Here is a 24,424-nt window from a genome sequence, read left to right on the forward strand (position 1 = left end):
GGCACCATCAGCTGTGCACAACGCCTCCATGTCTAATGAATGAGGCACAAGACTTGCTCAAGAAGCTTACACTTTATTGTGGCACTCGGAGAATCACACAGGAAAAGAAAAGTTTTATTAAAAGATTAGAAAGACATTTCATTTCTTCTTTGTGTTAAAACTGCATGGCAGTCAGCAGTGCTGGTTATAGAGGGTCCGGGGGGATGCAGGGCAGAGACTCAGCCGTCAGTGATCTCCACCGGGATCAGCCAGCAGAACAGGTTCTTGGAGTCGGCGTCGTGCAGTTCCCACTTCACCACCAATTTCACCTGCAGGTAAATAGGACAGGTGAGCGCCTGTAGTGGGGGGCTTCTGCTCACCCCGCACCTTCTACTTACCTTAGGGTACATGGGTTTGATGTCCATCTTGGTGAGATACGTGTATGTGGTACCGTTCTTCAGAGGGCAGGAAATTCCACTTTTACACCCATCTGACTCTGGCAGTGGGAATGGCACGGGCAACCTTTCGATGATGCCGTGGACGACCGCGTTGCAGCTTGGGGTCACCTCATCTGCACACAAGAGACCCACAATCAGCAGCTCACGGGAGTGGAGAACATGGGGGGGCAGAGTGGGAAAACAGGTAGTGACGGAAGGGAGCCCAACTTACCGCTTATGAAGGTCACATTAATAGTGTAGCTACTGCCTTTCACCAGGGGGCATGGCTGCTTAGGACATGGAGACACATCCACACTGATCAGTTTCCCCCGATCACAGCCTACAGGAAGGAGATGCCAGGTAAGACCTCGAACCCACATCATCAGCGACCCATCCCCCACTCCCATTTACTCACCACAGTCTTTGTACACAAGAGGTTCATTGAACACGATAGGGACGAAGAAGAGCAGCAGAAGCTCAGCCGGACGACCCAGCAACATGATTGCAGCTGCCGAGAGGAAGCACAGAGTGAAGCGAAACGTTCCTTCCCCACTATGTAGAAACGCTCCGATCTTCAGCAGTCGCGGAGGAGGTGCAGCATATTGCAACCAGTTTCGATTCTCACATGTGGGTCTTTCGTCAGGCAGGTGGATTAAAATATAGAAACTCAAGAGGTGCAAATAAATTATATACAAGAAAAGCAATATGAAATAAAAATATACAAAAAAATCCCAAAAACATTACTATTTAGGGATTAAAAAGCTTGTTCTATTCCAAAAATAATCCTAATTATGGACAAAGCAAATGGAATGAGAAGCCGGAAGCGCCGTGGACAAGCTGCTGGTAAAGCCGCATCTGAAAACACTGAAAAGATGAAAAAAATCTCACAGCAAGGGGCCACAAATATTCCACTGATACCACGGAGTACAAGCAGAAATCTGCGGAGGGCAGGGAGTCTGCTCGTCCACTTCCATTAGGTCATTAGTCCATCGAGATACAAACTTATGTTCTGGGGCGACAAGTCCACGTCACTCTCCACAGGAGACACGTTACATCCCTGGGGCGACAAGTCCACGTCACTCTCCACAGGAGACACGTTACATCCCTGGGGCGACAAGTCCACGTCACTCTCCACAGGAGACACGTTACATCCCTGGGGCGACAAGTCCACGTCACTCTCCACAGGAGACACGTTACATCCCTGGGGCGACAAGTCCACGTCACTCTCCACAGGAGACACGTTACATCCCTGGGGCGACAAGTCCACGTCACTCTCCACAGGAGACACGTTACATCCCTGGGGCGACAAGTCCACGTCACTCTCCACAGGAGACACGTTACATCCCTGGGGCGACAAGTCCACGTCACTCTCCACAGGAGACACGTTACATCCCTGGGGCGACAAGTCCACGTCACTCTCCACAGGAGACACGTTACATCCCTGGGGCGACAAGTCCACGTCACTCTCCACAGGAGACACGTTACATCCCTGGGGCGACAAGTCCACGTCACTCTCCACAGGAGACACGTTACATCCCTGGGGCGACAAGTCCACGTCACTCTCCACAGGAGACACGTTACATCCCTGGGGCGACAAGTCCACGTCACTCTCCACAGGAGACACGTTACATCCCTGGGGCGACAAGTCCACGTCACTCTCCACAGGAGACACGTTGCATCCCTGGAGTGATAAGTACAAGTCGCCTGTCTATTGTGTTTGATCGGTGTCATACGCATGCACCTGAAGTCACGGAAAGGGGCGCGTTGCTGGACAAACACGGAGCAGAGATAATCCTCCATGTATCGGGCACCGGCCATTACATAGATTCCATTATCAGCTGCTACAACTATCAGATGGCAGGTTCCCTTTAAGTAATCTAGTTTTCTCACCAGCAGATTCTCTTCAGCTTGTAAAGGGAATCTGTCAGCAGGTTTTGCTATGTAATCAGAGAGCAGCGTGATGTCAGATCTGAAACCCTGATTTCAGTGAAACCTGCTGCAAGGTTTCATTTAATTAGATTTGCTGAGTATGCAGAAATATTTTTTGAATAGAACATTAATTTAGTATGGAAACACATTTTGACTCGCCTGTGGTAACTCACAAGAGATTCACCTGTGATTAATTGTCAGTGCCCATGTGACATGAATTAGCCAATGAATGGTGACTTCAGTGTTTTAAAAAGCCTCATGGTAGGCCCTGTTCCTTTGTCACAATGCTGAAGACAAACAAGTTGTCTGAGGACATCAGAACTGTTATTAGCAAACACAAGACTTCCAAAGGGTATAAGGCCATCTTCAAAGACCTTGGTATCCCAGTTTCAACAGTTTGCAATGTTATTAAGAAGTTTGCCAAGCATGGAACTGACAAGAACCTCTCTGGACGTGCGGGAAAGAGGAAAATTGACAAGAGATGTCTTCGAAGGTTGGTGCAAATGGTGGAAAAAACACCATGTCAAACATCCAAAGACCTGAAGGCCAACCTGGAACACTCTGGGGTCATGATTTCAACAAGTATACGCCGCACACTAAACCAAGCAGAGCTGTATGGGCCAAGAAAGAAACCATTGCTGAAGAAAAGACAAAAAAAGGAACCGATCTTTGCCAAAGAGTACCTTGACAAACCACAATCCTTATGGGAAAATGTTCTCTGGACAGATGAAACAAAAATAGAGCTTTTTGGCAATGCAAAGCAACAGTTTGTTAACAGACGGCGCAATACAGCTTATAAGGAAAATAACACCTTACCAGCAGTTAAGCATGGTGGAGGATCTAAAATGCTGTGGCGTTGCTTTGCTACGTCTGGTACTGGAGGCCTTGACCATATCACAGGAATCATGAAATCAGAGAATTATCAAGAGATTTTAGAGCGAAATGTCCTACCCAGTGTAAGAAAACTTGGTTTGAGTCGAAGATCCTGGGTCCTCCAGCAAGACAATGACTCAAAGCACACATCCAAAAGTACACAGGAATGGTTGAAAAAGAAAAAATGGACTGTTTTAAAATGGCCAGCAATGAGTCCTGTCCTCAATCCCATTGGAAATCTTTGGGGTGAGCTGAAATCTGACATTGGGGAAGAGAACCTGCAAACATTCAAGAACCTGAACAAACTGCAAAGGAAGATGGGAGAAAATTCCAGCTGAGAAGAGCAAGAAGCTTATAGATGGCTACAAGAAAAGTGTGGAGGCCGTCAGCAATGCCAAAGAGTGTGCAACCAAGTATTAATTAGGGGGGCAACCGAGTATTAATTAGGGGGGCAACCGAGTATTAATTAGGGGGGCAACCAAGTATTAATTAGGGGGGCAACCAAGTATTAATTAGGGGGCCTTTATTGCCGCACATGTTGGTTATTCTGTTCTTTGTTTTTCAACTTCCATATTGAAATTTTAATGTTTTATTGTTGTATAACTTTGCACCACTAATTAAAAATTCCTGAGGATATAACTTTGGTACATTTCTATTTATTTCTGAAGCTATTGTCCAGTCTATGAAAAAAATGAAGGGGTGTCCATAATGGTGAGCAGCACTGTATATAATCCACGCGCTTTTAGTTCAGCTGCTTTTGCGAATGTTGTGTTTCTATATTTTAAGCACATAAAACAGTGTCCACCTGGCTGAAGAAAAATCCTGATGTGAGAATCGAAAATTGTTGCAATATCCTATCAGAAAGTTAGCTGGACCTCGCTAATTGCTCACAATGTGAGCTTTCACAAATACTTGTCCGCACACTGCCAGAGACAAGCTCAGCCCCCAATATCGGGCTTCACTTGGTGGACTTGATGACTTTACACTCTTCTTGGTGTTGTCTATAAATATAAAGTCCATCACCCCAGGCGAGAGGACACAAGTCATTCAGCCTGACGTAGGATCACAAGAGGTAGCGCCGGCCCCAAACTACGATAGACGACAGCAGTAATCACACTGTCCTTATACAGAGAGTATCACTCCCATCATCTCTGGCCCCAGTAGCTAATTATTTATGAAGCCTGGGTCCTTAAACTGCTGCAGCAAAAACTGTAGACCCCTCTGTCCTCTCACTCCCTCCTTCCTGCAAACTGCTCTGTCCTCACTCCCTCCAGGCCTCTCTCTCCTCCCCACAGACCCCTCCGTCCTCTCTCCTCCCCGCGGACCCCTCCGTCCTCTCTCCCTCTCCTCCCCGCTGACCCCTCCATCCTCTCCTCCCCGCTGACCCCTCCATCCTCTCTCTCCTCCCCGCTGACCCCTCCATCCTCTCTCCGCAGACCCCTCCGTCCTCTCTCTCCTCTCCGCAGACCCCTCCGTCCTCTCTCTCTCTCTCCTCTCCGCAGACCCCTCCGTCCTCTCTCTCTCTCCTCAGACCCCTCCGTCCTCTCTCCGCAGACCCCTCCGTCCTCTCTCTCTCCTCTCCGCAGACCCCTCCGTCCTCTCTCTCTCCTCTCCGCAGACCCCTCCGTCCTCTCTCTCTCCTCTCCGCAGACCCCTCCGTCCTCTCTCTCTCTCCTCTCCGCAGACCCCTCCGTCCTCTCTCCTCTCCGCAGACCCCTCCGTCCTCTCCTCTCCGCAGACCCCTCCGTCCTCTCTCTTCTCTCCGCAGACCCCTCCGTCCTCTCCTCTCCGCATACCCCTCCGTCCTCTCTCTTCTCTCCGCAGAACCCTCCGTCCTCTCTCCGCAGACCCCTCCGTCCTCTCTCTCTCCGCAGACCCCTCCGTCCTCTCTCTCTCCGCAGACCCCTCCGTCCTCTCTCTCTCCTCTCCGCAGACCCCTCCGTTCTCTCTCCGCAGACCCCTCCGTCCTCTCTCCGCAGACCCCTCCGTCCTCTCTCCTCTCCGCGGACCCCTCCGTCCTCTCTCCGCAGACCCCTCCGTCCTCTCTCCGCAGACCCCTCCGTCCTCTCTCTCTCTCTCCTCTCCGCGGACCCCTCCGTCCTCTCCCTCCGCAGACCCCTCCGTCCTCTCCCTCCGCAGACCCCTCCGTCCTCTCCCTCCGCAGACCCCTCCGTCCTCTCCCTCCGCAGACCCCTCCGTCCTCTCCCTCCGCAGACCCCTCCGTCCTCTCCCTCCGCAGACCCCTCCGTCCTCTCCCTCCGCAGACCCCTCCGTCCTCTCCTCTCCGCAGACCCCTCCGTCCTCTCTCTCTCCTCTCCGCAGACCCCTCCGTCCTCTCTCTCTCCTCTCCGCAGACCCCTCCGTCCTCTCTCTCTCCTCTCCGCAGACCCCTCCGTCCTCTCTCTCTCCTCTCCGCAGACCCCTCCGTCCTCTCTCTCTCCGCAGACCCCTCCGTCCTCTCTCTCTCCGCAGACCCCTCCGTCCTCTCTCTCTCCGCAGACCCCTCCGTCCTCTCTCTCTCCGCAGACCCCTCCGTCCTCTCTCTCTCCGCAGACCCCTCCGTCCTCTCTCTCTCCGCAGACCCCTCCGTCCTCTCTCTCTCCGCAGACCCCTCCGTCCTCTCTCTCTCCGCAGACCCCTCCGTCCTCTCTCCGCAGACCCCTCCGTCCTCTCTCCTCTCCGCAGACCCCTCCGTCCTCTCTCTCTCCTCTCCGCAGACCCCTCCGTCCTCTCTCTCTCCTCTCCGCAGACCCCTCCGTCCTCTCTCTCTCCTCTCCGCAGACCCCTCCGTCCTCTCTCTCTCCTCTCCGCAGACCCCTCCGTCCTCTCTCTCTCCTCTCCGCAGACCCCTCCGTCCTCTCTCTCTCCTCTCCGCAGACCCCTCCGTCCTCTCTCTCTCCTCTCCGCAGACCCCTCCGTCCTCTCTCTCTCTCCTCTCCGCAGACCCCTCCGTCCTCTCTCTCTCCTCTCCGCAGACCCCTCCGTCCTCTCTCTCTCCTCTCCGCAGACCCCTCCGTCCTCTCTCTCTCCTCTCCGCAGACCCCTCCGTCCTCTCTCTCTCCTCTCCGCAGACCCCTCCGTCCTCTCTCTCTCCTCTCCGCAGACCCCTCCGTCCTCTCTCTCTCCTCTCCGCAGACCCCTCCGTCCTCTCTCTCTCCTCTCCGCAGACCCCTCCGTCCTCTCTCTCTCCTCTCCGCAGACCCCTCCGTCCTCTCTCTCTCCTCTCCGCAGACCCCTCCGTCCTCTCTCTCTCCTCTCCGCAGACCCCTCCGTCCTCTCTCTCTCCTCTCCGCAGACCCCTCCGTCCTCTCTCTCTCCTCTCCGCAGACCCCTCCGTCCTCTCTCTCTCCTCTCCGCAGACCCCTCCGTCCTCTCTCTCTCCTCTCCGCAGACCCCTCCGTCCTCTCTCTCTCCTCTCCGCAGACCCCTCCGTCCTCTCTCTCTCCTCTCCGCAGACCCCTCCGTCCTCTCTCTCTCCTCTCCGCAGACCCCTCCGTCCTCTCTCTCTCCTCTCCGCAGACCCCTCCGTCCTCTCTCTCTCCTCTCCGCAGACCCCTCCGTCCTCTCTCTCTCCTCTCCGCAGACCCCTCCGTCCTCTCTCTCTCCTCTCCGCAGACCCCTCCGTCCTCTCTCTCTCCTCTCCGCAGACCCCTCCGTCCTCTCTCTCTCCTCTCCGCAGACCCCTCCGTCCTCTCTCTCTCCGCAGACCCCTCCGTCCTCTCTCTCTCCGCAGACCCCTCCGTCCTCTCTCTCTCCGCAGACCCCTCCGTCCTCTCTCTCTCCGCAGACCCCTCCGTCCTCTCTCTCTCCTCAGACCCCTCCGTCCTCTCTCTCTCCTCAGACCCCTCCGTCCTCTCTCTCTCCGCAGACCCCTCCGTCCTCTCTCTCTCTCCGCAGACCCCTCCGTCCTCTCTCTCTCTCCGCAGACCCCTCCGTCCTCTCTCTCTCCGCAGACCCCTCCGTCCTCTCTCTCTCCTCTCCGCAGACCCCTCCGTCCTCTCTCTCTCCTCTCCGCAGACCCCTCCGTCCTCTCTCTCTCCGCAGACCCCTCCGTCCTCTCTCTCTCCGCAGACCCCTCCGTCCTCTCTCTCTCTCCGCAGACCCCTCCGTCCTCTCCCTCTCCTCTCCGCAGACCCCTCCGTCCTCTCTCTCTCTCCGCAGACCCCTCCGTCCTCTCTCTCTCTCCGCAGACCCCTCCGTCCTCTCTCTCTCCCTGCAGACCCCTCCGTCCTCTCCGTCTCCTCTCCGCAGACCCCTCCGTCCTCTCTCCGCAGACCCCTCCGTCCTCTCTCTCTCTCCCCGCAGACCCCTCCGTCCTCTCTCTCCCCGCAGACCCCTCCGTCCTCTCTCTCTCTCTCCGCAGACCCCTCCGTCCTCTCTCTCCTCTCCGCAGACCCCTCCATCCTCTCTCTCTCCGCAGACCCCTCCGTCCTCTCTCTCTCTCCCCGCAGACCCCTCCGTCCTCTCTCTCTCTCCCCGCAGACCCCTCCGTCCTCTCTCTCCTCTCCGCAGACCCCTCCGTCCTCTCTCCGCAGACCCCTCCGTCCTCTCCCTCTCCTCTCCGCAGACCCCTCCGTCCTCTCTCTCTCTCCGCAGACCCCTCCGTCCTCTCTCTCTCCTCTCCGCAGACCCCTCCGTCCTCTCCCTCTCCTCTCCGCAGACCCCTCCGTCCTCTCTCTCCGCAGACCCCTCCGTCCTCTCCCTCTCCTCTCCGCAGACCCCTCCGTCCTCTCTCTCTCTCCGCAGACCCCTCCGTCCTCTCTCTCTCTCCGCAGACCCCTCCGTCCTCTCTCTCTCCGCAGACCCCTCCGTCCTCTCTCCGCAGACCCCTCCGTCCTCTCTCCGCAGACCCCTCCGTCCTCTCTCCGCAGACCCCTCCGTCCTCTCCCTCTCCTCTCCGCAGACCCCTCCGTCCTCTCTCTCTCCTCTCCGCAGACCCCTCCGTCCTCTCTCTCCGCAGACCCCTCCGTCCTCTCTCTCTCTCCGCAGACCCCTCCGTCCTCTCTCTCTCCTCTCCGCAGACCCCTCCGTCCTCTCTCTCTCTCCTCTCCGCAGACCCCTCCGTCCTCTCTCTCCGCAGACCCCTCCGTCCTCTCCCTCTCCTCTCCGCAGACCCCTCCGTCCTCTCTCTCTCTCCCCGCAGACCCCTCCGTCCTCTCTCTCTCAGTCCCTCCAGGATTTCCTACAGTTGATACCCCCCATTACTGGCGGACTGAACCATTCCTCCGTCTCTCACCTCTCGGCTCGGGGTCTTGTGACTTCTGGTCCGCCCTTCCGCATTGTCGCGGTAACGTCACGTGGTGTATTACAGTTGTCCAATCCGAGTGGCGGACGCTCGGGGGCGTGTCTGGAGTGCGATGGCGGCAGCGCGTGCCCTGTGCTCGGTGCTGAGGCCGCGGCCGAGGTGAGCGGGGCCCGGGGCTCCTCCCTGTACTCCGCCCCCTCCCGGTCACCCACCTCTGCGTCCTCTCATTGCTGCTGGTCGTTACATTGTGTTCGACACCGTGATGTGACGACCGGGGCATGCGGAGACAGGAGCGGCTGTGCCGGGTAGTCAGCAGTGCCACACGAACCCACGAGCAAACAGTCCCCCCAACCCCCATCACTGACCGACCGCTCTGGGAGACGGAGGGGTCTGGCGGGAGGAAGAGGAGAGGGGTCTTGAAGGGGAAGGACAGTGGGGTCTGACGGGAGGAGGAGGAAAGATGGAGGACGGAAGGGTCTGGTGGGAGGAGGAGGAAAGGTAGAGGATGGAGGGTTCTAGAGGGAGGAGGACGGAGGGGTCAATAAGGGGGAGGACAGAGGGGTCTGGTGGGAGGATGAGGAAAGGTGGAAGACAAAGGGGTCTGGTGGGAGGAGGAAAGGTGGAAGACAAAGGGGTCTGGTGGGAGGAGGAAAGGTGGAAGACAAAGGGGTCTGGTGGGAGGAGGAGGAAAGGTGGAGATCGTTGGGGTCTGGAGGAAAGGTGGAGATCGGAGGGGTCTGGAGGAAAGGTGGAGGACAAAGGGGTCTGGTGGGAGGAGGGTGGAGGACGCAGGGATCTAGAAGGGGGAGGAGGACAGAGGGGTCTGCGAGGAAGAGGTCTGGTGGGAGGAGGAGGAAAAGTGGAGGACAGGCGTCTGCGGGGATAAGGAAGAGGGATCTCATGGGAGGAGGAGGAAAGGTGGAGGACGGAGGGGTCTGCTGGGAGGAGGAAAGGTGGAGGAGGATGGAGAGGTCTGGAAGGGGAAGGACAAAGGGGTCTGGTGGGAGAAAGAGGAAGAAAGGTGGAGGATGGGGTGGTCAGGAGGGAGGAGGACGGGGGGTCAGTAGGGAGGAGCACAGGGGGGTCTGGATTGAGGAAGATGGAGGGGTCTGGAAGGGGAAGGACAGAGGGGTCTGGTGGGAGGATGAGGAAAGGTGGAGGATGGAGGGGTCTTGAAGGGGAAGGAGAGAGGGGTCCAGTGGGAGGAGGACGGAGGTGTCTGGCAGGAGAATGGAGGGGTCTGGAAGGGGAAGAACAGAGGGGTCTGGTGGGAGGAGGAGGAAAGGTGGAGGACAGGGAGGGGTCAGGAGGACAAAAGGGTTTTGAAGGGGAAGTACACAGGGGTCTGGTGGGAGGAGGAGGAAAGGTGGAGGATGAAGGGGTCAGGAGGGAGGAGGACAGGGGTCTGGAAGGGGAAGGACGGGGGGGTCAGTAGAGAGGATGACGGAGGTGTCAGGAGGGAGGAGGACGGAGGGGACTGGTGGGAGGAGGAGGACGGAGGGGTCTGGAAGGAGGAGGAAAGGTGGAGATCAGAGGGGTCTGGAGGGAGGAGGAAAGGTGAAGGACAAAGGGGTCTGGTGGGAGGAGGAGGAAAGGTGGAGGACAAAGGGGTCTGGTGGGAGGAGGACGGAGGGGTCTGGAGGGAGGAGGAGGAAAGGTGGAGGACACAGGGATCTAGAAGGGGGAGGAGGACAGAGGGGTCTGCAAGGAAGAGAGGTCTGGTGGGAGGAGGAGGAAAGGTGGAGGACAGAGACGTCTGCCGGGATGAGGAAGAGGGGTCTCTTGGGAGGAGGAGGAAAGGTGGAGGACGGAGGGGTCTGCTGGGAGAAGGAGGAAAGGTGGAGGAGGATGGAGAGGTCTGGAAGGGGAAGGACAAAGGGGTCTGGTGGGAGAAGGAGGAAGAAAGGTGGAGGACGGAGGGGTCTGGTGGGAGGAGGACGGAGTGGTCTGAAAGGGGAAGGATAGAGGGGTCTGGTGGGAGGAGGAGGAAGAAAGGTGGAGGAGGACGGGGTGGTCAGTAGGGAGGAGCACGGGGGGTCTGGAGGGAGGAAGATGGAGGGGTCTGGAAGGGGAAGGACAGAGGGGTCTGGTGGGAGGATGAGGAAAGGTGGAGGATGGAGGGGTCTTGAAGGGGAAGGAGAGAGGGGTCCAGTGGGAGAACGGAGGTGTCTGGCAGGAGGACAGAGGGGTCTGGTAGGAGGAGGACGGAGGGGTCTGGAAGGGGAAGAACAGAGGGGTCTGGTGGGAGGAGGAGGAAAGGTGGAGGACGGGGAGGGGTCAGGAGGACAGAAGGGTCTTGAAGGGGAAGGACACAGGGGTCCGGTGGGAGGAGGATGGAGGGGTCTGGTGGGAGGAGGACGGATGGGTCTGGAAGGGGAAGGACAGAGAGGTCTGGTGGGAGGAGGAGGAAAGGTGGAGGATGAAGGGGTCAGGAGGGAGGAGGACAGGGGTCTGATGGGAGGAGGACTGAGGTCTGGAGGGAGGAGGAAAGGTGAAGGACAAAGGGGTCTGGAGGGAGGAGGAGGAAAGGTGGAGGACGCAGGGGTCTAGAAGGGGGAGGAGGACAGGGGTCTGCGGGGAGGAGGAAAAGAGGTCTGGCGGGAGGAGGAAAGGTGGAGGACAGAGGGGTCTGCTGGGAGGAGGAAGAGGGGTGTCGGAGGAGGGGGAAAGGTGGAAGATGGAGGGATCTGCTGGGAGAAGGTGGAGGAGGATGGAGAGGTCTGGAAGGGGAAGGACAAATGGGTCTGGTGGGAGAAGGAGATAAGGTGGAGGACGGAGGGGTCTGGAGGGAGGAGGAGGAAGAAAGGTGGAGGACGGGTTGGTCAGGAGGGAGGAGGACTGGGGGGTCAGTAGAGAGGATGACGGAGGTGTCAGGAGGACGGAGGGGACTGGTGGGAGGAGGAGGAAACGTGGAGGACAGAGTGGTCTGGAAGCGGAAGGACAGAGGGGTCTGGTGGGAGGATGGAGGGGTCTTGAAGGGGAAGGAGAGAGGGGTCCGGTGGGAGGAGGACGGAGGTGTCTGGCAGGAGGAGGACGGAGGGGTCTGGAAGGGGAAGAACAGAGGGGTCTGGTGGGAGGAGGAGGAAAGGTGGAGGACGGAGGGGTCAGGAGGGCAGAGGGGTCTTGAAGGGGAAGGACAGTGGGGTCTGACGGGAGGATGGAGGGGTCTGGTGGGAGGAGGAGGAAGGGTGGAGGACAGAGGGGTCTGGTGGGAGGAGGAGGAAAGATGGAGGAGGAGGAAAGATGGAGGACGGAGGGGTCTGGTGGAAGGAGGATGGAAGGGTCTGGTGGGAGGAGGAGGAGAGGTAGAGGATGGAGGGTTCTAGAGGGAGGAGGACGGAGGGATCAATAAGGGGGAGGACAGAGGGGTCTGGTGGGAGGAGGATGGAGGGGTCTGGTGGGAGGAGGATGGAGGGGTCTGGTGGGAGGAGAACGGAGGGGTCTGGAAGGGGAAGGACAGAGGGGTCTGGTGGAAGGAGGAGGAAAGGTGGGGGACGAAGGGGTCAGGAGGGAGGAGGACAGGGGTCTGGAAGGGGAAGGACATAGGGGTCTGGTGGGAGGATGAGGGAGGATGGAGGGGTCTTGAAAGGGAAGGAGAGAGGGGTCTGGTGGGAGAAGGCTGGAGGGGTCTGTTGGGAGAAGGCTGGAGGGGTCTGGTGGGAGAAGGCCGGATGGGTCTGGTGGCAGGAGGAGGAAAGGTGGAGGACAGAGCGGTCAGGAGGGAAGAGGACGGAGGGGTCTGGAAGGGGAAGGACAGAGGGGTCTGGTGGGAGAAGGACAAGGGGTCTGGAAGGGGAAGGACAGTGGGGTCTGGAAGGGGAAGGACAGAGGAGTCTGGAAGGGGAAGGACAGAGGAGTCTGGTGGGAGGAGGAGGAAAGGTGGAGGACAAAGGGGTCTGGTGGGAGGAGGACGGAGGGGTCTGGAGGGAGGAGGAGGAAAGGTGGAGGACACAGGGATCTAGAAGGGGGAGGAGGACAGAGGGGTCTGCAAGGAAGAGAGGTCTGGTGGGAGGAGGAGGAAAGGTGGAGGACAGAGACGTCTGCCGGGATGAGGAAGAGGGGTCTCTTGGGAGGAGGAGGAAAGGTGGAGGACGGAGGGGTCTGCTGGGAGAAGGAGGAAAGGTGGAGGAGGATGGAGAGGTCTGGAAGGGGAAGGACAAAGGGGTCTGGTGGGAGAAGGAGGAAGAAAGGTGGAGGACGGAGGGGTCTGGTGGGAGGAGGACGGAGTGGTCTGAAAGGGGAAGGATAGAGGGGTCTGGTGGGAGGAGGAGGAAGAAAGGTGGAGGAGGACGGGGTGGTCAGTAGGGAGGAGCACGGGGGGTCTGGAGGGAGGAAGATGGAGGGGTCTGGAAGGGGAAGGACAGAGGGGTCTGGTGGGAGGATGAGGAAAGGTGGAGGATGGAGGGGTCTTGAAGGGGAAGGAGAGAGGGGTCCAGTGGGAGAACGGAGGTGTCTGGCAGGAGGACGGAGGGGTCTGGAAGGGGAAGAACAGAGGGGTCTGGTGGGAGGAGGAGGAAAGGTGGAGGACGGGGAGGGGTCAGGAGGACAGAAGGGTCTTGAAGGGGAAGGACACAGGGGTCCGGTGGGAGGAGGATGGAGGGGTCTGGTGGGAGGAGGACGGATGGGTCTGGAAGGGGAAGGACAGAGAGGTCTGGTGGGAGGAGGAGGAAAGGTGGAGGATGAAGGGGTCAGGAGGGAGGAGGACAGGGGTCTGATGGGAGGAGGACTGAGGTCTGGAGGGAGGAGGAAAGGTGAAGGACAAAGGGGTCTGGAGGGAGGAGGAGGAAAGGTGGAGGACGCAGGGGTCTAGAAGGGGGAGGAGGACAGGGGTCTGCGGGGAGGAGGAAGAGAGGTCTGGCGGGAGGAGGAAAGGTGGAGGACAGAGGGGTCTGCTGGGAAGAGGGGTGTCGGAGGAGGAGGAAAGGTGGAAGATGGAGGGATCTGCTGGGAGAAGGTGGAGGAGGATGGAGAGGTCTGGAAGGGGAAGGACAAATGGGTCTGGTGGGAGAAGGAGATAAGGTGGAGGACGGAGGGGTCTGGAGGGAGGAGGAGGAAGAAAGGTGGAGGACGGGTTGGTCAGGAGGGAGGAGGACTGGGGGGTCAGTAGAGAGGATGACGGAGGTGTCAGGAGGACGGAGGGGACTGGTGGGAGGAGGAGGAAACGTGGAGGACAGAGTGGTCTGGAAGCGGAAGGACAGAGGGGTCTGGTGGGAGGATGGAGGGGTCTTGAAGGGGAAGGAGAGAGGGGTCCGGTGGGAGGAGGACGGAGGTGTCTGGCAGGAGGAGGACGGAGGGGTCTGGAAGGGGAAGAACAGAGGGGTCTGGTGGGAGGAGGAGGAAAGGTGGAGGACGGAGGGGTCAGGAGGGCAGAGGGGTCTTGAAGGGGAAGGACAGTGGGGTCTGACGGGAGGATGGAGGGGTCTGGTGGGAGGAGGAGGAAGGGTGGAGGACAGAGGGGTCTGGTGGGAGGAGGAGGAAAGATGGAGGAGGAGGAAAGATGGAGGACGGAGGGGTCTGGTGGAAGGAGGATGGAAGGGTCTGGTGGGAGGAGGAGGAAAGGTAGAGGATGGAGGGTTCTAGAGGGAGGAGGACGGAGGGGTCAATAAGGGGGAGGACAGAGGGGTCTGGTGGGAGGAGGATGGAGGGGTCTGGTGGGAGGAGGATGGAGGGGTCTGGTGGGAGGAGAACGGAGGGGTCTGGAAGGGGAAGGACAGAGGGGTCTGGTGGAAGGAGGAGGAAAGGTGGGGGACGAAGGGGTCAGGAGGGAGGAGGACAGGGGTCTGGAAGGGGAAGGACAGAGGGGTCTGGTGGGAGGATGAGGGAGGATGGAGGGGTCTTGAAAGGGAAGGAGAGAGGGGTCTGGTGGGAGAAGGCTGGAGGGGTCTGTTGGGAGAAGGCTGGAGGGGTCTGGTGGGAGAAGGCCGGATGGGTCTGGTGGCAGGAGGAGGAAAGGTGGAGGACAGAGCGGTCAGGAGGGAAGAGGACGGAGGGGTCTGGAAGGGGAAGGACAGAGGGGTCTGGTGGGAGAAGGACAAGGGGTCTGGAAGGGGAAGGACAGTGGGGTCTGGAAGGGGAAGGACAGAGGAGTCTGGTGGGAGGAGGAGGAAAGGTGGAGGACAAAGGGGTCTGGAGGGAGGAGGATGGAGGGGTCTGGTTGGAAGAGGAGGAAAGATGGAGGTCAGGAGGACGGAGGGGTCTGGAAGGGGAAGGACAGGGGTCTGGTGGGAGGTGGAGGACTGAGGGGTCAGGAGGGAGGACGGGGGGGTCTGGAAGGGGAAGGACGGGTCTGGTGGGAGGAAGAGGAAAGGTGGAGGATGGAGGGGTCTGGTGGGAAGAGGAGGATGGAGGGGTCTGGTGGGAAGAGGAGGAAAGGTAGAGTACGGAGGGGTCAGGAGGAATGAGGACAGAGGGGTCTGGTGTCAGGAGGAAAGGTGGAGGACAAAGGGGTCAGGAGGAAAGGTGGAAGGAGGGGTTTGGAAGGGGAAGGACAGAGGGGTCTGGTGGGAGGAGGAGGAAAGGTGGAGGATTGAGGGGTCTGTGGGGAGGAGAATGGAAGGGGAAGGACAGAGGGGTCTGGTGGGAGGAGGAGGAGGAAAGGTGGAAGACGGAGGGGTCTGCGAGGAGGAGGATGGAGGGATCTGGAAGGGGAAGGACAGAAGGGTCTGGTGGGCAGAGGAGGAAAAGTGAAGGACGGAGGAGGATGGATGAGTCACGTGGGAGGAGGACAGAAGGGTCTGGTGGGAGGAGGATGGAGGGGTTTGGAAGGGGAACGACAGAGGGGTCTGGTGGGAGGAGGATGGAGGGGTCTTGAGGGAGGAAGACTGAGGGGTCTGGAGGGAGGAAGACTGAGGGGTCAGGTGGAAAGGTGGAGGACGGAGAGGTCTGGAGGGAGGAGGACGGAGGAGTCTGGGGGAGGACGATGGAGGGAGGACGGAGGGGTCTGGTGGGCAGAGGAGGAAAAGTGAAGGACAGAGGAGTCTGGACGGAGGAGGATGGATGAGTCATGTGGGAGAAGGATGGAAGGGGAAGGAAGGATGGAGGGGTCTAGAAAGGGGAGGAGGATGGATGGTTCTAGAAGGGGGAGGAGGATAGAGGGGTCTGCGAGGAGGAGGACGGAGGGGTCTGTGGAGAGGAGGATGAAAGGTGAAGGACAGAGGGGTCTGCAGGGAGGATGTAGGGGATGGAGGGGTCTGGAAGAGGAAGGACAGAAGGGTCTGGTGGGAGGAGGATGGAGGGGTTTGGAAGGGGAAGGACAGAGGGGTCTGGTGGGAGGAGAATGGAGGGTTCTGGAGGGAGGAAGACAGGGGTCAGGTGGAAAGAGGAGGAAAGGTGTCGAACGGAGGGGTCTGGAGGGAGGAAGACGGAGGAGTCTGGGGAGGACGATGGAGGGAGGACGGAGGGGTCTGGTGGGCAGAGGAGGAAAAGTGGAGGACAGAGGAGTCTGGACGGAGGAGGATGGATGAGTCATAGAGGAGAGGGGTCTGGAAGGGGAAGGACAAAGGGGTCTAGAAAGGGGAGGAGGACGGAGGAGTCTAGAAGGGGGAGGAGGATAGAGGGGTCTGCGAGGAGGAGGACGGTGGGGTCTGTGGGGAGGAGGATGAAAGGTGAAGGACGGAGGGGTCTGTGGGGAGGAGGATGAAAGGTGGAAGACGGAGGGATCTGGAGGGAGAAGTACGGAGGGGTTTGGTGGCAGGAGGACGGAGGGGTCTGGTGGGAGGAGGATGGAGGGGTCTGGTGGGAGGAGGATGGAAGGGTCTGGTGGGAGGAGGATGGAGGGGTCTGGAGGGAGGAGGATGGAGAGGTCAGATGGGAAGAGGAGGAAAGGTGGAGGACGGAGGAGGAGGTCAGGTGGGAGAAGGACGGAGGGGTCTAGAAGGGGGACGATAGAGGGGTCTGCGGGGAGGAGCATAGAGGGGTCTGGTGGGAGGAGGACGGAGGGTTCTACGAGGAGGAGGATGAAAGGTGAAGGACTGAGGGGTCTGGAGGACGGAGGGTTCTGAAGGATGAAAGGTGGAGGATGGAGGGGTCTGTGGGAGGAGGTTGAAAGGTGGAGGACGGAGGTTTCAGCTGGAAGAACGGAGGGGTCTGGAAGGGGGAGGAGGACCTAGGGGTCTAGAAGGGGAAGGACAGAGGGGTCTGGTGGGAGGAGGACGGAGGGGTCTGCGAGGAGGAGTATGAAAGGTGGAGGATGGAGGGGTCTGGTGGGAGAAAGACAGAAGGGTCTCCAGAGGTCTGAACAGAGGTATCAGCCTATTCCCCTCCCCCCCATTGTCTGTTTGTGTAGGGGGAACATTCAGGAGGCGCTTGTGTTGCTTTGTACAGGTCTATTCGGGGTCACAGCTGGGGTTGGCTCTCTGGCTCCTCTTATTGGCCCGTTGTCTTCTGCAGGAGCCTCCTTTCCTTGTGGGCAGCAGTCAGCCGGCCTGTGCGATGTGCATCTGACGCGGCCGCGGATGGAGAAGTTTACCTCGCGGAGAGCTGTGTGCGAGTAAGAGCTGTCCCACCCGTAGCTCATGGAGGATGGCGCCTCCTTCACACTTCTATGGGAGATGTTTGCTACCGTAAGCACCCACAAATGAAACTCAAGTGTGAATGGTGCCATCCCCCAGTGACAGCTGGTCTATATATATTGCCCTATAGAGCAGGTGACATCTTGTGTTGTGACGCGGTCTCACTAATGTATTGCAGAGACTACGGCAGGTGGCCAGCGGCCGCGAGTTCCTGAGGCTTCAGGTGGACAGCGGCGGTTGCTCGGGATTTCAATACAAATTCTCTCTGGACACCCGTGTGACAGATGAAGACAGGTGAGGGGCCGCCGAGAAATGGTGAAATGCGGAGGGGGGAGGAGAGGACGAATGGATGGTGGACGAGGACAGGTAAGGGTCCGCCGAGAAATGGTGAAATGCGGAAGGGGGAGGAGAGGACAAGTGGTGGGGTGAAGAGAAGACGAGCGGAGGGGAAGGAGAGGACGAGCGAAGGGGGGAAGAGAGGATGAGCGGAGGGGGGAGGAGGGAACGAGCAGAGAAGAGAAAAGAGGAGGAGGGGAGAAGAGAGGACGAGCGGAGGGGAGAAGAGAGGACGAGCGGAGTGGAGGACAGGACGAGCGGAGGGGCGAGGAGAGGACGAGAGGAGGGGGGAAGAAAGGATGAGCGGAGGGGATAAGAAAGGATGAGCGGAGGGGATAAGAAAGGATGAGCGGAGGGGATAAGAAAGGATGAGCGGATGGGGGAGGTGAAAGAAAGGATGAGCAGAGGAGGGAGGAGAAGACGAGCAGAGGGGAGAAGAAAGGATGAGCGGAGGGGGGAAGAAAGTATGAGAGGAGAGGACAAGTGGAGGGGGGAAGAGAAGACGAGCGGATGGGAGAAGAGAGGATGAACAGCGGGTGAAGGATTGGACGAGCGGAGGTGGGGAAGAGAAGATGAGCGGAGGGGAGAAAAGAGGATGAGCGGAGGGGGGAGGAGAGGACGAGCGGAGGGGGAGGAAGAGAAAACGAGCAGAGGGGAGAAGAAAGGATAAGCGGAGGGGAAGGAGAAGACGAGCGGAGGGGGAGGAGAAAACGAGTAGAGAGGGGAGGAGAGGACGAGGGGGAGGAGAGGACGATCGGAGTGGAGAAGAAAGGATGAGCGGAGGGGGGAGGAGAGGATGAGCAGAAGAGGGAAGAGAAGACGAGCGGAGGAGGGAACAAAAGACGAGGGGAGAAGAGAGGATGAACCGTGGATGAGGACAGGTGAGGGGCTGCCGAGAAATGGAGAACAGGGCTCAGAGGACACAAAAAGCAGAAGTGAAAATCATGAAGCAATGTGGTGACACGGCAGAGGGTGAGGTGTGGGGAGAGGAGGAGGGGGGAAGAGAGGATGAGCGGATGGGGGAAGAGAGGATGAGCGGAGGGGGGGAAGAGAGGATGAGCGGAGGGGGGGAAGAGAGGACGAGCGGAGGGGGGAAAGAGAGGATGAGCGGAAGGGGGGGGGACGAGCGGAGGGGGGGGGAGAGGACTAGCGGAGGGGGAAAGAGAGAATGTGCCAAGGGGAGAAGAGGTGATGAACGGAGGGGGGAAGAGAAGACGAGCGGAGGGGAGAAGCGAGGATGAGCGGGGGGAGGATGACCGGAGGGGGGAAGAGAGGACGAGCGAAGGAGGGGGAAAGAGAGGACGAGCGAAGGAGGGGGGAGAATAGAGGACGAGCGAAGGAGGGGGGAGAATAGAGGACGAGCGGAGGAGAGGACGAGCGGAGGAGAGGACGAGCGGAGGAGAGGACGAGCGGAGGGGGGAAGAGAGGACGAGCGAAGGGGGGAAGAGAGGACAAGCGAAGGGGGGGAGAGAGGACGAGCGGAGGGGGGAAGAGAGGATGAGTGAAGGAGGGGGGAGAATAGAGGATGAGCGGAGGGAAGAAAAGACGAGGGGAGAGGAGAGGATGAACCGTGGATGAGGACAGGTGAGGGGCTGCCGAGAAATGGTGAAATGCAGAAAAGGGCTCAGAGGACACAAAAAGCAGAAGTGAAAATCATGAAGCAATGTGGTGACACGGCAGAGGGTGAGGGGTGGGGAGAGGAGGAGGAGGGGAGAAGAGAGGATGTGCGGAGGGGGGAATAGAGGATGAGCGGAGGAGGGAATAGAGGACGAGTGGAGGGGGGAAGAGAAGACGAGCTGAGGGGGGAAGAGAGGATGAGCGGGGGGGAGAAGAGACTAGAGAGGACGAGCGGAGGAGGGGGGAGAGAGGACGAGCTGAGGAGGGGGGAGAGAGTATGAGCGGAGGGGGGAAGAGAAGAAGAAGGAAGGGAGAAGAGAGGGTGAGCGGAGTGGGGAAGAGAAGATGAGTGGAAGGGGGAAGAGAGGACGAGTGGAGGGGGGAGGAGAGGCCGAGCGGAGGGGGGAGGAGAGGCCGAGCGGAGGGGGGAAGAGAGAACGAGCGGAGGGGGGAAGAGAGGACGAGCGGAGGGGGGAAGAGAAGACGAGCGGAGGGGGGAAGAGAAGACGAGCGGAGGGGGGAAGAGAAGACGAGCGGAGGGGGGAAGAGAAGACGAGCGGAGGGGAGAAGAGGATGAGCAGAGGGGGAAGGAGAAGACGAACGGAGGGGAGCAGAAAGGATGAGCAGAGGGGGAGGAGAAGACGAGCGGAGGGGGGGAGAAGTCAAGCGGAGGGGGGAGGAGAGGATGAGCGGAGGGGGGAGGAGAGAACAAGTGAAGGGCGGAAGAGAAGACGAGCGGAGGGGAGAAGAGAGGATGAGCAGAGGTGGGAGGAGAATAAGAACTGAGTGAATGAGAGTGGCAGGTGGTTATATTTCGCCCCCGACACCAGAACCACCACTTCTATGTGGGGCCCATTATGGAGGACTTTGTGGGGCCCATTATACTGTACGGAGGACTATATGGGGCCCATTATACTGTACGGAGGACTATGTGGGGCCATTATACTGTATGGAGGACTATGTGGGGCCAGTATACTGTATGGAGGACTGTGTGGGGCCCATTATTCTGTATGGAGGACTGTGTGGGGCCCATTATTCTGTATGGAGGACTGTGTGGGGCCCATTATACTGTATGGAGGACTATGCTTGGCCATTATTCTGTATGGAGGACTATGTTCGGCCCATTATACTGTATGGAGGACTATGTGGGGCCATTATACTGTATGGAGGATTATGTGGGCCCATTATATTGTAAGGAGGACTATGTGGGGCCATTATACTGTATGGAGGACTATGTGGGGCCCATTATACTGTATGGAGGACTATGTAGGGCCCATTATACTGTATGGAGGACTATGTGGGCCCATTATACTGTATGGAGGACTATGTTGAGCCCATTATACTGTATGGAGGACTATGTGGGCCCATTATACTGTATGGAGGACTATGTGGGGCCCATTATACTGTATGGAGGACTATGTGGGGCCCATTATACTGTATGGAGGACTATGTGGGCCCATTATACTCTATGGAGGACTATGTTGGCCCATTATACTGTTTGGAGGACTATGTGGGGCCATTATACTGTATGGAGGACTATGTGGAGCCCATTATACTGTATGGAGGACTATGTTGAGCCCATTATACTGTATGGAGGACTATGTGGGCCCATTATACTGTATGGAGGACTATGTTCGGCCCATTATACTGTATGGAGGACTATGTTCGGCCCATTATACTGTATGGATGACTATGTTGGCCCATTATACTGTTTGGAGGACTATGTGGGGCCATTATACTGTATGGATGACTATGTTGGCCCATTATACTGTTTGGAGGACTATGTGGGGCCATTATACTGTATGGAGGACTATGTGGAGCCCATTATACTGTATGGAGGACTATGTGGGGCCCATTATACTGTATGGAGGACTATGTGGGCCCATTATACTGTATGGAGGACTATGTGGGGCCCATTATACTGTATGGAGGACTATGTGGGGCCCATTATACTGTATGGAGGACTATGTGGGCCCATTATACTGTATGGAGGACTATGTGGGGCCCATTATACTGTATGGAGGACTATGTGGGCCCATTATACTGTATGGAGGACTATGTGGGGCCCATTATACTGTATGGAGGACTATGTGGGCCCATTATACTGTATGGAGGACTATGTGGGCCCATTATACTGTATGGAGGACTATGTGGAGCCCATTATACTGTATGGAGGACTATGTGGGGCCCATTATACTGTATGGAGGACTATGTGGGCCCATTATACTGTATGGAGGACTATGTGGGGCCCATTATACTGTATGGAGGACTATGTGGGCCCATTATACTGTATGGAGGACTATGTGGGCCCATTATACTGTATGGAGGACTATGTGGGGCCCATTATACTGTATGGAGGACTATGTGGGCCCATTATACTGTATGGAGGACTATGTGGGGCCCATTATACTGTATGGAGGACTATGTGGGCCCATTATACTGTATGGAGGACTATGTGGGGCCCATTATACTGTATGGAGGACTATGTGGGCCCATTATACTGTATGGAGGACTATGTGGGCCCATTATACTGTATGGAGGACTATGTGGAGCCCATTATACTGTATGGAGGACTATGTGGGGCCAATTATACTGTATGGAGGACTATGTGGGCCCATTATACTGTATGGAGGACTATGTGGGGCCCATTATACTGTATGGAGGACTATGTGGGCCCATTATACTGTATGGAGGACTATGTGGGCCCATTATACTGTATGGAGGACTATGTGGGGCCCATTATACTGTATGGAGGACTATGTGGGCCCATTATACTGTATGGAGGACTATGTGGGGCCCATTATACTGTATGGAGGACTATGGGGCCCATTATACTGTATGGAGGACTATGTGGGGCCCATTATACTGTATGGAGGACTATGTGGGGCCCATTATACTGTATGGAGGACTATGTGGGGCCCATTATACTGTATGGAGGACTATGTGGGGCCCATTATACTGTATACTGGTTGGCCCGCAACATTTTTTATTTTTCCTATGTGTTTGACATCCCTGGGCTAGAGGGAGAGTTGACGAGTAGGAGGACGAGAAAGATGATGGGGGATGATCATAACGTAGAGACGTACAGTAGATATTATAAGTCTACACATCGCTGTTTCAATCCTTGCTTTTTGTCACGTAGAAGAATCTTTTCAGACGCCTTAAAATGATTTCAGTTTGTTTCTCTTGGGATTTGTACAGATTATATGAGACATTAAAGGGGGAAAAGTCCTGAAATGATTCTTCTTGGTAGGATTATTTACATAACAGAAACCTGGGAATTTAGCAGGCACAATATGAGGCGGGGGAGGGGAGGCATCAGGCAGAAGCACCTTCTGCTTTTCAGGGTATTTACAGGGTTTTCAATACAACTCGAAAGTACTTACAAATATCCTCACTCCGAGGCGCGGCGAACGTGCTGCAACATTTTATTTAACTGCATGTCACTTTCATTTATTAGATTGGGTCGATGGCGGCGGCGCGTGGATCTCTACGGGGCGGCGGCTGCGGCGCGCGGATCTCTGGGGGCCGGCGGCGCGCTGATCTCTGCGGGGCGGAGGCGCTCGGATCTCTGCGGGGTGGCAGCGCGCTGAATTCTGCGGGGCGGCGGCGCGCTGATCTCTGCGGGGCGGAGGCGCTCGGATCTCTGCGGGGTGGCAGCGCGCTGAATTCTGCGGGGCGGCGGCGCGCTGATCTCTGCGGGGCGGAGGCGCTCGGATCTCTGCGGGGTGGCAGCGCGCTGAATTCTGCGGGGCGGCGGCGCGCTGATCTCTGCGGGGTGGCGGCGCGCTGATCTCTGGGGAGCGGCAGCGCGCGGATCTTTTGGAGACTTTTCAATTGCAGAAATGTCGAATAATTCAGAAGAAGACGAGGAGACGTCCTCAGAATCACAGGTGGAGTCATGTGACGCTGTCTCTCTCTCGCCCGCAGGGTGTTCGGGGAGGACGGAGCGCACGTGGTGGTTGATGTGCACAGTCTGCGACTGATCCAAGGAAGCACCATAGAATACTGCGAGGAGCTGATCAGAAGTTCCTTCCAGCTGACGCACAACCCTCAGGCTGAGCACGGCTGCTCCTGCGGAACCTCTTTCTCCCTTAAGCTGTAATGACATTAACTTTATCTCTCCGTCCACGAACGCCGCGGCCTGTAAATAAACCTGTATGATAACTACGAGTCCAGCTCTGCGTAACCTATCAGGGGGGGGCAACTATAATGATACCTGATCACAGGAGATATGGGGGGTGACTATAATGATATCTGATCACACAGGAGATATGGGGGGGTGACTATAATGATATCTGATCACACAGGAGATATGGGGGGGCGACTATAATGATATCTGATCACACAGGAGATATGGGGGGGCGACTATAATGATATCTGATCACACAGGAGATATGGGGGGGTGACTATAATGATATCTGATCACACAGGAGATATGGGGGGGTGACTATAATGATATCTGATCACACAGGAGATATGGGGGGGCGACTATAATGATATCTGATCACACAGGAGATATGGGGGGGTGACTATAATGATACCTGATCACACAGGAGATATGGGGGGGTGACTATAATGATATCTGATCACACAGGAGATATGGGGGGGTGACTATAATGATATCTGATCACACAGGAGATATGGGGGGGCGACTATAATGATATCTGATCACACAGGAGATATGGGGGGGCGACTATAATGATATCTGATCACACAGGAGATATGGGGGGGTGACTATAATGATACCTGATCACACAGGAGATATGGGGGGGTGACTATAATGATATCTGATCACACAGGAGATATGGGGGGGCGACTATAATGATATCTGATCACACAGGAGATATGGGGGGGTGACTATAATGATATCTGATCACATAGGAGATATGGGGGGGCGACTATAATGATATCTGATCACACAGGAGATATGGGGGGGTGACTATAATGATATCTGATCACACAGGAGATATGGGGGGGCGACTATAATGATATCTGATCACACAGGAGATATGGGGGGGTGACTATAATGATATCTGATCACACAGGAGATATGGGGGGGCGACTATAATGATATCTGATCACACAGGAGATATGGGGGGGTGACTATAATGATATCTGATCACATAGGAGATATGGGGGGGCGACTATAATGATATCTGATCACACAGGAGATATGGGGGGGTGACTATAATGATACCTGATCACACAGGAGATATGGGGGGGCGACTATAATGATATCTGATCACACAGGAGATATGGGGGGGCGACTATAATGATATCTGATCACACAGGAGATATGGGGGGGTGACTATAATGATATCTGATCACATAGGAGATATGGGGGGGTGACTATAATGATATCTGATCACATAGGAGATATGGGGGGGCGACTATAATGATATCTGATCACACAGGAGATATGGGGGGGTGACTATAATGATACCTGATCACACAGGAGATATGGGGGGGGGCGACTATAATGATATCTGATCACA

General features: G+C 57.1%; 2 protein-coding genes across 3 annotated transcripts; one reads left to right on the top strand and one right to left on the bottom strand.

The window, feature by feature from the left end:
- Positions 1-57: 57 nt before the first annotated feature.
- On the bottom strand, positions 58-8,871 carry NPC2 (NPC intracellular cholesterol transporter 2). Its single transcript, XM_073638178.1, has 5 exons — positions 8,455-8,871; positions 832-924; positions 649-756; positions 378-550; positions 58-308 (listed from the first exon to the last, which is right to left on the bottom strand). Exons 1-5 carry the CDS (start codon positions 8,819-8,821, stop codon positions 219-221), a joined length of 831 nt encoding a protein of 276 aa, XP_073494279.1. The 5' UTR covers positions 8,822-8,871; the 3' UTR covers positions 58-218.
- ISCA2 (iron-sulfur cluster assembly 2) lies at positions 8,497-23,093 on the top strand. 2 transcript variants are annotated; one of them, XM_073638177.1, is made up of 4 exons: positions 8,497-8,622; positions 16,852-16,951; positions 17,152-17,267; positions 22,857-23,093. In XM_073638177.1, exons 1-4 carry the CDS (start codon positions 8,576-8,578, stop codon positions 23,029-23,031), a joined length of 438 nt encoding a protein of 145 aa, XP_073494278.1. In that variant the 5' UTR covers positions 8,497-8,575; the 3' UTR covers positions 23,032-23,093. The 2 variants fall into 2 exon arrangements, with proteins under 2 accessions (XP_073494278.1, XP_073494277.1); XM_073638176.1 differs by having other exon boundaries at positions 8,521-8,622; positions 16,786-16,951.
- The last annotated feature ends 1,331 nt before the right edge of the window (positions 23,094-24,424 follow it).

Source organism: Phyllobates terribilis, unplaced genomic scaffold (genome assembly GCF_046119375.1).
Source record: "Phyllobates terribilis strain yellow unplaced genomic scaffold, ASM4611937v1 Scaffold_7__3_contigs__length_470593459, whole genome shotgun sequence".
In the NCBI taxonomy this organism is placed as follows: Eukaryota; Metazoa; Chordata; class Amphibia; order Anura; family Dendrobatidae; genus Phyllobates; species Phyllobates terribilis.